This window comes from Chaetura pelagica, unplaced genomic scaffold (genome assembly GCF_000747805.2).
Source record: "Chaetura pelagica isolate M959 unplaced genomic scaffold, ChaPel_1.0 scaffold376, whole genome shotgun sequence".
In the NCBI taxonomy this organism is placed as follows: Eukaryota; Metazoa; Chordata; class Aves; order Apodiformes; family Apodidae; genus Chaetura; species Chaetura pelagica.
Genome location: NW_009953503.1, coordinates 247336 through 259327, shown reverse-complemented (window position 1 = coordinate 259327; position 11992 = coordinate 247336). Strand labels below are relative to the sequence as shown.

At 52.8% G+C, this 11992-nt stretch overlaps 1 protein-coding gene across 1 annotated transcript in view; it reads left to right on the top strand.

The window, feature by feature from the left end:
- The window catches only part of LOC104390263 (microtubule-associated proteins 1A/1B light chain 3A-like), a 22048-nt gene extending 12296 nt beyond the window's left edge, over positions 1 to 9752 (top strand). Inside the window, 3 exon segments of the mRNA XM_009999367.1 lie at positions 2665 to 2720; positions 8833 to 8939; positions 9509 to 9752. Of these exon segments, the coding sequence (XP_009997669.1) occupies positions 2665 to 2720; positions 8833 to 8939; positions 9509 to 9671 (326 nt within the window). The 3' untranslated portion in view covers positions 9672 to 9752.
- Positions 9753 to 11992: the final 2240 nt, after the last annotated feature.

Sequence of the window (11992 nt, the reverse complement as noted above, 5' to 3'; positions counted from 1 at the left end):
AAAGAGTGGGACAGGGGAGCTGCAGCTGTGGTTCATCAGACTTGAGGCTAGTTGAGAGCTTTACCACTCATGCTCTTAATCCCTGCTGGGCGTGGAGTCAGTGACCTGGAGAAAGGTGCTGTGTCAGCAGCCTGGCCTGTCCCTGTGAGGCACCTGCGGTCTGCACCCCTGGGGGACAAGGGACTGTGGTTTCACAGGTGAGACCCTGGGACACTGGCATGTAGCTGGAGAGATGATGTACCTGGTTACTCTCAGTGTGGCATCTCTTTTGGTGTGATGGCCAAAGGCCACTTTTGTCTCCTCTGTGGAAGCAAAGGTGGTGGTGGCTGCCAGGCCTGTGCTGGAGTTGGAGGTGCTTCCAGGGAGCAGAGAGGGTGTCAGACACATGGCTGCCCTTCAGCACATGCAGCCTGGACTAGTTGGGTCTCTGAGGTTATCTGCATTGCCAGCCATGGGAACATGCAGAGGCTGCAAATCTGCCTTCAGTTAATTGCTTCTCAGACTCTTCTGATTACCTGCATTGTGGGGCCTTCCTGTGCAAGCAGTTCTGTGATCCCACAGGGAAGTGCATGATGTCTAGGAAGTTCATCCACATGGCCATCTGATCATAGAATGGTTTGACTTGGAAGGGACCTTGAAGATCATCTAGTCCCAACCCCCTGCATGGGCACCTCTCACTAGAATAATGCTGCTCCAAGCCCCATCCAACCTACCCTTGAACACTTCCAGGGGTGAGCCATGATAGTATGGAGAGAGCTGCAGGGCAGGGTGGATGCTGAAGCTGGGAAAATGAGCCATCCATGAGGACACACAGCTTTCTGCAGGCTCCCTTGGTGCCCAGCAGCTCTGAGATGCCTGCAGTCAAGCTGCCTAAAGTACTGAGGCAGACAAGTGTTGTCCACTTCCCTGGATCTCCAGCCTGTTAGGTGCTCTGTCCTGCTGCAGCCTGTGCACAGAGAACATGTGGGAGCAGAGCTCTGCAGAGGGGGGATGTGCTACTCAGGATGGGTGCTGTGCCTTGGGTGCTTGTGTGTTGGTTACCTCGTGTCCTTCAGCATTCCTGGAGGGACACTGCTGCACCAGTGTCACATGCAGGGCTGATTTCTACGTAACTCCTTGCTGATGGGGAGGGACCTCAGGGGAAAATTGTGTCACAAGGATAACTCTGGATGTCCTGGAACATTGAATGGGGTGAAGAGAAACACAAGGAACTACATCATCAGTCATAAAACCCAAAACAAATATGCCCAAATTTTCCATTACATCTAAATAATCTTTCTCTGTTTTCAGACCCCATTGAGCCCTACAGAAGAAAGGGCTAACTGTTCTAGCAGAGGGATATTTTCCTCTCAGAGGAGACAGAAATGGTGCTCAAAAGCTTTTTTGACCCAGTGATTGTGTAGTCTTGTGGCCTCTAAAGAAGCTCCAGTCTCTTCCCAAAGTAGTATCTAGCCAAATTCAATTCACAAGCAGGGTTTTATTGAGTGGTTAGAGGAGAAATGCTGAATGTTTGGGGGGAGAAAACACACTCAAGCATATGCACTTACCCTGCCTGGTCGTGAGGAACGGGCTGTGTGAAGCAGGTTCTGCACCATGACTGTGTGTGTGGCTGGATGGTTCCACAACAGGTCCTGCAACACCCAGATCATGCATTTCTAGGCAGTCCTTAGTCGTTGGCCTCCACCACCTACTGTGATCCATGACACTGCTTCCCCTGGGCACTTCAGGTGAGCTTGTGGACTGTGAGGCACTTCCCAGAGTAGTGGTCATGCAAGGAGGAGTGTAGGTCTGTAGTGTCCCAGAAGGAGGACACACAGAGCTGTACCTGGCCCTGGCACAGCTGCTGCCCCTCCTTTCTGCTCTGTGGAATTGTGGAGAGCCCTCTGGGGAAGCTGTGAGGGGCCACTGGAATTCTCCTCTGCACTTGAAGAATGTACAGATTTTCATGTGCTGCCTGTTGTGTGTGTCACTAAACATGAACTCTGGAGGAAAATGGGTTAGAAAGTGTGAGAACAACTGTGGAAAAAAATCTTTTAGTACATGGGTCATGTCCTGGCTGAAGTTTTTCCTTCTGTTACCATGACAGGTCTGTCAGGCCAGTGGCTGTTCTAGCTGCTGTGTAGATCTGTGGTAGTGAAGGAGTCCTCCTTGGCTGAGGCACTGTGCCAGGAGAAGCTGGGAAGTGTACAACAGGCAGAAGGAAATGGCTAAAACCCAGCCCAGTTGGAGAATCATCTCCTCTGGGAAGCAGCCAGGAGACAGAGAGCCTGAACTTCCAGAGCTGAGCCCCTAAAGCTGCCCAGCAGTGATGGTCACGAGCTGACTTGGTGAAGGCAGATTTAGGAATACAGTTTTGTGGTCCTTATGGTCTCATTTAATTGATTTGGTTTCCATGTACGTTGTCCAGTTCTACCATGCAGGGTGGAATGTCCCTGGCCTGGGGGATAATGGGGTGGCAGGAAACCATGCCGGGTTGATCCCTGAAACCGACATCTGGCTGCCCATCTCACTGCTGCCAAGCGCTCAGAAACAGCCTGCTAAGCAGGACTTGCACTTCTTTTGCAGTGTCTCTCTTTGTCAAGTGGTGGCTTTTGGGGCGGTTACCTCAGTTTTGCCTGAACTCACAGCCAGGGGTTTCTAACTTTTTTTCTCCTTCCTTCCCAGCGGATCGTTGTAAAGAAGTGCAGCAGATCCGAGAGCAGCATCCCAACAAGATCCCGGTGAGTTGTTGTTCTTGCTGTTCTGCCTTAGACTTTGTTGTCCTGACCTGACCTCCCCCAGCCAGCCAGAATCAACACAGACACTCTCCATAAGCCTCCAGTGCCTTGTGCTGCTGAGTAGCAGACCATGCAGCAGTGCAAAATGCAGCCTGCCCTTCCCTTCAGCTTCATGCCTGCTCCACAGTCAAGGAACTGATTTGATCTCAAATCTACTTCCGGGCTAGTGCATCAGGAGAAATCTCTGAAATGGCCTTTGTTATTCTTGTAGTAGCCACCTGACTTTTCCTGGATAGCCTAGTAAGAATTTCTCTGTGTCTGCCCAGAGAATATGTGTGAGATGCTGTTCAGTGTGTTGAGAGCAAAGAGACTCTGGAGGATCATTCCTGGCACAGCCCTTCTGGGCTTTCCCAGAACCTGTTGTTGACATGTGTAGGTGAGACTCCATGAACTGCCTCCAGTTCTTCTTCCCATGTCAGACCTAATATTCTGTCTTGCTCTTTGGCTGTGAGTGTGCTTTTGATTCTCTTTCTGAGAAGCTGGAGAACTTGGAGAAATACTGTGCTTGGGGCTTGCTTGAGTTAGTATTTGCAATTTCATAGCATGGATGGCCAACAAATGGGACGTGTTCCTAGTTCAGCTTGTTCTCAGTGTTGGATGAACATCAGCCTTGTCTATTGCATACAGTTTAGCCTTCAAGGCTTAGTGTCTCAAACTGCTCTTGGCACATACTAGTCCAGTCCTGCCTCTTTCTTAATTTGATTTTAGCTCAGCATGCTCTGGCAAAAAGCCTTCCTTCTCTTCCTTCTCTTCCTCTACCACTGTGGTGTCCATGTGTTGTCAGCTCAGCAGAGCTGCGCTTGCCCCTTGCAGCACACTGAGCACCAGTGTCCATATTGTAGAATCATGGACTGGTTTGGGTTGGAAGGGACCTTAAAGATCATCCAGTTCCAACCCCCTGCATGGGCAGGGACACCTCCCACCAGACCAGGTTGCTCCAAGCCCCATCCAACCTGCTCTTCCACACTTCCAGGGATGGGGCAGCCACAACTTCTCTTGGCAACCTCTTCCAGGGTCTCACCACCCTCACAGTGAGGAATTTCTTCCTAAATCTACACATATCATCTACACATTGCTGACCACTGCTTTTATTCCTGGCATCAGGCTGGCTCTGCATTTCTGCAGAGCTGTGGCAGGGCTCATTGCAGTGCTGCAAGGCTCTAGCAATAAGGCTCTAGAAATAAGTTGTGTATAAAATGCACAGACACGTGTCTCAGGTGCCTGTAGGCAGATGCTTGTTGCCTGGGAAATTAACAGGAGGAGCCAGAGCTCTGCATCCATGTGCAGAATTTTCCCAGCGTTACTGAAACCTGATGGGAGAGCTTCCATGGCTGGAGTCCTCTTTGTGTTGGGGCCAAACACCATGTGCCCCAGGAGAAGGCCTCTGTGTCAGCAGGACCTGGCTGCTGGTGTGGTTGTCTGGGCAGTTGTGGGTGTGCAGGGAGGTTTAGCTGTGGCAGAGACCTGAGCCCTCCCACACCTGCTCCAGTGACCTCTTTGTTCAGTGCCTTATTGTCCTTGGCAGTGACCTGAGTGCCAGCAGTGGGGGCGGATGAGGGCTCAGCTGAAGGCTCAGCTGCTTTGGTTTCCTGGGCTGATGGACATGATGGGGCAGGATACTTTCTAGCTGCAAGTTTTGCTGGATCAGTACAAATCACCAGGAGGAGAGAAGAGCATCTTGGGGTGTCCAGCTGTGTTTATGTCTTTGGTATCTCCACAGACCTGGTCTTGGTTAGACCCAGACACCAAGTTTGAGCTTTCTCTTCTCCTTTACACAGCCATGGTGCTGCAGTCACTGTAGCTTTCAGTGGCAGAGCTGTGAGGAAAGCCCTGTACTGCAGAAGGGGGCAGGGTGTGGGGGGCAGCTGTGGGTCTGAGCAGTGCTGGGCAGGCAGGTGGGCTGCAGCAAGGGCTTGGTCTTCTGTGAAGGGCAGGAATGGTGTTTGACAAGTGACTGGCTTCCCTGGGGAGGCACTTGGAATTACCAAAAGGGTTTGAGCCCAGGGGGAATTAAGGAGAAGATGGCCCAGGTCACACGCCCTTAGGGCTGGCAGAAGTCACAGCAAGCTCTGCTGCAGCTGCTGCCCTCTGCCTGCTTCTCCAGTTTCCACTCAAGGCTCTTGGGTGTGTCCCCTTTTGCTTTGACAGAGGGCCAGGAGGATTTACAGAGTGCACAGCCTGGCTTTGTGCCCAAGGAAGGCATTCCTCTCCTGTTCCAGAGGTGTCTGAGGAGGGGGCTGTGCAACATAGTGCACAGCCTGGCTTTGTGCCCAAGGAAGGGCATTCCTCTCCTGTTCCCTGAGGGTACTTCCAGAGGTGCCTGAGGAGGGGGCTGTGCAACACACATGTGGGGAGAGAGCTGGTGGAGTGTCACTCTGAGGTCACCAGAGACAAAGTAGTAGATAACCTGGACTCTGCCTGAGGTGTGGAGTTTTCTGCTGGTGTTTGAAGGGAAATCACATCCCAGGACACCTCACTGGCACATTTAGTAAGAAGACAGGCAGGAGCCAGGGGCTTCCCAGTGTTTCCCTATCTACCTCACGCCAGGGGCTCCTTTGCTGTTCTTTGCATGCCCCAGAGCTGGCTGCTCTTCCATGGCAGAAGTGCTGCCCACAGGAACACGCAGCTCTCACCGAGAAGGACCTTGGTTGTATTGGCAGTGAGGTGCTGGTCACACTTAGCTCTGCTGGGAAGGAACCTCCAGCTGCAGGGTGGCTTCTCCTCAGGAAGCCAGAGCAAGCAGAGACCTTCCTGCCTTCTCCATGAGACCTCCACCCACAGCCTCAGCAGGTGCTTTAGAAATCATCTTCTGCCCTGTTAGAGGATAGAATGAGCTTATTCCTGCCAATCACCCATGCCTGCTCCTGCCCCAGTGCTGTCTTCTGGAGGGGCCTGCTGAGGAGCAGCTGCCAGCTGTCCTCCAGCTCCAGTGAGCCCTGCAGAGATCACTCTAGCGTCCGTGCTGACAGGGAAGGCTGAGGGTGCAGAGAGGTCTCTGTTGGATTGTCTGATAAAATGTTCACCTGCACACCCTGAGGGGAGCACGGAGGGGCAATGGCAGGGGAGGGAGCTCAAATAGTGCTCTGCCCCAGCACAAGAGTGGACAGAAACCTGAATTACAATCTTGGAAGAAGGAACAACCTTCTCTGGACTCGCTAGAGGGCTGTTCCCAGGAGCTGCAGACCCTGTCCAGGACTGACATGAGTCAAGATGGATCAACACCAGAGCACCTTTTATACTGAAGGGTGTTACTGTATATATTCCCACTAAGGGACCTTCAGCCTGCTCAGCCCAGGGGGGACAGGATGGGGCTGTTGGTGCTGCTGTGTTTGTGTCAGTGCTTGGTGTGTCTGTGTTGATGTGTGGCTGGCTGTGTCCATAGGTGTGTGTGTGTTATGTGTATGTGTTCCTACTGGGAACACGCTGTCAGCCTTGCTTGTTGGATCAGGGGGCATGGAGTGGTGGCAGCCTGGCCTCTGTCCAGCGGCCAGGTCTGTCCAGCCCCAGAACAAGAGTGGAGTTTATAAATGCTGCCCAAGCCTCATCTGTGGTGGCAGCAGGACCCCAGACTCTGCCCTGTCTTTTCCTCGTGCTCAGCTGGTGTTATTTCTGCACTGAGATCTGGTGGGTTCCCACTGCAAGAGCAGGTGTTCCACACTCAGGAACCCCCTGGCCTGAGGCAGCAGCTTGGAAGAGGGACACAAGAAGGGAGGTGGCTTTTTATACCAACCCTGTGGCCACAGGGATGTAATATCAGCGTTTGACCTGCATTTGCATTTCCCTGCAAAGCTGGATGGGACGTTTTGTCCACCAGCCACCTGTTCCATAGCTGGGTTACCCAAAGAGCAGCTCGTGCTCTGGAAACAGAAACTCTTGGAGCTGTTCTCCATGACAGGCCCTCTTGTCTGCTCAGGGCACCAGGCTCCTTAAACAGGCAGAACATCCTTCTCAGCCCATTCTGGGACTAATTGGGAGACTTGTCTTTGTGGGATGGAACTGGCTGGTAATTAGAGACATCTGCCTCTGCTCCTGCTAGATTTAAGTTGAGAGAAGGGGCCCAGCCCAGGTGTCCAGGGCCCTCTCTGCATGTGCACGTAGGTGCACACACAGGTGCTGGGAAGCTGCCTCTTTGTGCAAACTGCTTGGGTTAGAAACCCAAGGTCTTGCTGTTGCCTCTGTGTTTCCCAGTGGCCCGAGCAGCATCCCTGGATGTGGCTGTTTCAAGTGTCCAGCCCCTTGAGACTTATCATCTCCCTACAGCCAAGACCTTCATCTGCCCAAGTGAGACTCATATTAAATACAGTAGGATGGTTCTGCTTGTCTTTGCCCTTCCCATTCCCTCCTCCTGGAGGGATAAAGGGACATTAGCAGGTTGGTAAAGGTCATCTTGATGCATGATTTAGTCTGTTGCAGAAGACTGTTCTTTCATCAAGTCCCCCCATTTTGCAAAAGGGGTGAATACCTGGCTTTGACACTCTCACTCAGACATGACAAATGTAAGAATGCACTGGTGGATTTATTCCTGGGGCCTTCACATGCTGCTTGTCAGGCCCTCGGGCTCCTGGGTTCCCCTTGTGTGAGCCTTGTCCAGGATGGGCTCTGCAGAGCTCCCACCAAGGCACCTCACACCCCTCCCTCAGCCAGGAAATGCCCACACCACCAGCTTGGCCCATCCTGCTGGCTCTCGAGAGAAGCCCTGCAGCCTGTGGGACTCCTCAGGCAATCCCACCTCACTGGTGGTACCACAGCATCCCAACCAGGTGGGCTGTGGTGTGGACAGGCAGCAGAAGCTCCACACCTGTGCTGATGGAGGCTACTGGGTCAGCAAATGCTGAGGGGCCAAGTCAGCGTTCCGGGGAGGTTCACGGGATCCTTTTGGCTCCACAGAGCCATCTCCTGGGAATCCTCATCTCTGCATGCTGCTCCATCCCTCCGCTGCCCAAAGGCACTGGCAGTCTCCTGTGTATTTTGTGAGAAGACCCAGCAAAATGATTTATGGGAACTCCTTGCCTTGCAGTCAAAAATTATGTTCAGTCTCACCTCCAAGAGGGTGATGAACTGATGAGTATACAAGTGTCTGTGGAGAAAACAGCTGGGTCCTGGAGAGGTGGGAGAGTCAGGGTATCCCTGTCATGGGAATGTAGGGGGCTTTGTAAGTACTGTCATTACTCAATCCAGCTGCCCACCACCTTGTTCCTTGGAATACAAATCACACACTCCCAGGCTGGTTTAGAACAGCAGCTGTAGCTGTCAGCAGACACTCCTGAACAGAAGTTCATTCATTACACTAGGAAAACTGCACAGAAATCAGTGTTTAGGCATTTCAGACTGTAGGTGTGGTAAGAGCTTTCCCAAGCAAGATTTTCTGCAGGAGAGGACAGGGTGGGCTGTCCCCATGGTGGCATTGTGCTGAAGTACCCTGATGACACCCAAAGTGACCAGTGGTTTCTGATCCTTTTTGGAGTTGGTTTGTGCAAGTGTTAAGATGAGGAGTGGGACTGGCCAAGTCCAAGCTCCCTCTGTCTGAAGGAATGCCTGGGGTGGCTTTGCAGTCAGTTCTAGAACCTGTTTCTTTGGGACCAGCTCTCCAGGAGCAAGCAGGGTGATGCTGAATGGCAGCAGCTCAGACCTGTGGCACGAAAGGAAGGAAGATGCCTCTTGTTGTGCACCTTGAGTTCAGGCCTTGGCTCAAGCCAGCAAAACTTGTGGGTTTGCTGGGTCTGAAAGCCATGTTCAAATACATTTCACTCCTCTTCCGTCAGGGATGGTGGCTCAATCCATCTCCTAATGCCTCTGGGTTCTCAGCCAGCCAGAGCAACTGGTGCTTCAGTTCCCTTGTCCTGGATGGTCTCTCCCGTCTGGCTCAGGCAGAGGAGTCTGCTGAAGAGCTGCAGCCAACCTGATGGTCACTGCTCAGGCCTTTTGCTTGGTTTTCCAGGGAGGCTGAAGCAAAGTGGGGCCTCACCTCAACTGTTCCACTTGTGCTAGTTGGATTTGTGCTTGACCTTGGGGCACTGGAAACTGAGCCTCACCCTACCGTGGGCTTTCTCCCCAGGTCATCATTGAGCGCTATAAAGGGGAGAAGCAGCTGCCAGTGCTGGACAAGACCAAGTTCCTCGTCCCAGACCACGTCAACATGAGTGAATTGGTCAAAATAATCCGGTGAGTGGGGTGGCCCTGCCTGGCATGCTGTGAACCTGTCCTCCCCACAGGCCCTGCTGATGGGGGGAGGCAGAGGCAGGTGCTGAGGGTGGGGATGGGGACATGGAACCACAGCATCCATGTCTTGTGCTACAGACTGTCCGGGGGGTTGGGAGGTGGAGGCAGATGCTCAGCATCTAGTGAAGGACTGTAACCTCTGTCTCACGGGGACTCCATGAGCTGATGAGGGGGTCTTTCATCCTTCAGCTCAGGTGGAAGAGGTCCCTCTGCTGTGCCCTTGCCAGCAGCACTTGGAGAAAAGGATTTTGCCATGTCCCAACTCAGAGAATCATAGAATGCCAGGTTGGAAGGGACCTCAAGGATCATCTGGTCCAACCTTTAGATTCAGGGGGCCTTGGAGCCTCGCGCACCTCAGCAGGGCTCAGACACCATGTCCTGAGCCTGTGGAAGGAGGTCCCAGCTGCTCAGGCCTGGCCCCATGTGAGCAGCAGTGCTGGGGAGGTAGAACCTGCTGTGCCAGTGCCTGCCCAGCTGGGCTGACCCAGGCCCCCCTGTCCTTGTCCCCACAGGCGCCGCTTGCAGCTGAATCCCACCCAGGCTTTCTTCCTGCTGGTGAACCAGCACAGCATGGTGAGCGTGTCCACCCCCATCTCGGAGATCTACGAGCAGGAGAAGGATGAGGATGGCTTCCTCTACATGGTCTATGCTTCCCAGGAGACCTTTGGCTACTGAGGCAGCTGAGAGGGGCCATGTGGAGACAGATGAACTGTGGTGCACGGGCCCCCGGCCTGGCAAGACAACACAACCAGAGGCTGAGGAGAGGGGGACTGTGCTGACCCCCTTTCTCATCCTCCCTCCCTCTTTCCTTCTCAGCCCATTCTGGGACCAAGTGGGAGGCTTTTCTTTCCACGCCAGGGGCCTTGGCTCCCCCGTCCCCCGGTCTCGGGGTCCCCTCCAGCTGCTCTCGCTGTGCTCTGTGTCCCCTGCTTGCAGCCCCTGCCAGAGCGCTCCGGCCGGGGGGAGAGGACAGGGCACTGGCACCTGCAGCACCGGGAGAGCCTCTCCTGCCAGGCACTGGGAAAGGGCAGGGCTGCCAGAGCAGCAAACAGAGGTTACCACTGCTCCTGAGTTTTAATTGCTTTTAATTACACCCATATCAGATTCTTGGTGCTACTGAGTAGGTGTAGGCGTCTCTGTAGGACTGTGGATAATGTAGATCCTTCAGATTTACTTGATGGGTTGTTTTTTTTGTTGTTTGGGTTGGTCTTCTTTTTAGGGATAGATTGGAAGGGGGAGGGGGGAATCTTTCCTGTGTTCTGTAGGTCAAGAAATCAGGCTTCATTGCACTTTAAAGCCTCGTAGATGTCAGAGTGGAATTTACTGTTAATTGATACAGGTTTGCCATGTAGAGTGCTGCTCCTCTGTTGGCAGGTGTACCTAGATTGTCTTGGGTTCTTTTTTCTTTTTTTTTAGTAAAACTGATTTCCCTTCTCTCTGTTTCCCCACTGCATGCAACTTTTCAGTCTCAGTGTGCAGAGTTGGCTCAAGGAATGTACTGATTTCTATTGGTGATGTTCCCATTCCTGTTTCTCATGTATTATACCAAAATAATGTATATGATAAATCCCACCCAGTTTAATCTATACAAAGGTCTATATATAAAAATATATATATAAAACAAACATGAATTCGTGTCTTGTAGGAGTGTTCTGTCCCCATGTCATTTGTCTGTGTTAATGTCCCCAGGGCCAAGGAAGAGTGATGCATGTTCCCCATGGTCACTGGTGCAGTGACACCTGCCCGGGCTGTGGATGGAGCTGGTCAGTCCAACCATGGCAAACAGGCCTGGCTGGGGAGTAGGGGCTGAGGCCAACGGGGCAGCTCAGTTGAGAGGACAGAGCACTGGGTACTGAGGTGGGAAACACGGTTACCCACAGCTCTGCAAGCACCGCCTGTACTCGAAGCACATGCAGAGAGAGCTTGGGTCTGAAAACATCGATAAATCTCTTTACAAAGCTCAGGAGAAGAAACTAGAAACCTTCCTCTTCTACTCCAGGCCCTCAAAGCTGCATCTGCATCAGCCCTGGCAGAAAAGCAAGTGCCAGGGCTGTTTGGGGAACAGGCAGCGGCTCTGGGAGCAGAGCTGGGGCCTCCCGAGCTGCCCCAGCAGCAGCTGCTGCTTGAGGTTGGGGTCCCTGCTGGGACCATCAGATCTGCTGCAGCCCTGGGCCGTGCTGGGCAGGGCAGGAGCTGAGCCCCGGGCTGGGAGCAGGGGCAGCCTTGGGCTGCCCTGGGAAATGGCTCCTCCCTAAAGCAGAGAGTGCTCAGGGCAGCCTGGGGGTGGCAGCTGGGCCTCAGCACAAGGGGACAGGGCCCCGTGTCAGTGGAGCAGGACACTCCATCTCCCAAGATGACTGCCTCAGTTTCCCTCTGTGATTCAACTGCTTTTTGTCTCTCAGTTTTGCAGGCCCAGGCCTGAAGTGGAAGATTCCCATGAGGAGGGAAAGGCCCAGCAAACTCTGAGCTGGTGACAACCTTGAAAGGTGCAGAGGCCAAGTTGATGTTCATCACACCAGCTGCTCTCCGGTGTTGAAGAACATGGAGAACCAGCTGCAGGCGGGGCAGGGGGGGAGATGTTAACTCTTGCACTGTTTTTATCAGTCAACTTGACATTAAGTCATTTGTATCATTAAGCTTAAAGAATCCTCTAAAATGGATCGTTCATGTTCTAGGCCTACTTGATAAGACTTGATAAGTAAGCTGCTAGCATTGTAATGGTTAACCTTGATAGGTTATAACCTTCTCTAATGATAAGTAGTCAAAGTCACTGTGAAGAAACTCTTTGCATTCCAACTTGAGCTTCTGCTCCCATCTCCCAGTTTCCCTGCTTGTGCCTTCTGCTTTAAGGACTTAAGACCCCAGTGCTATATGCAATCAATCTTGATGTGTGCAGATACAGCTCATCTGCCATCCCCTCCCACCCGCGACAAGGAGGGAAGAAGATGGGACAGACGAGGGCCCAGACACAGGAGGGCCTGTCTTGGATGAAGGAG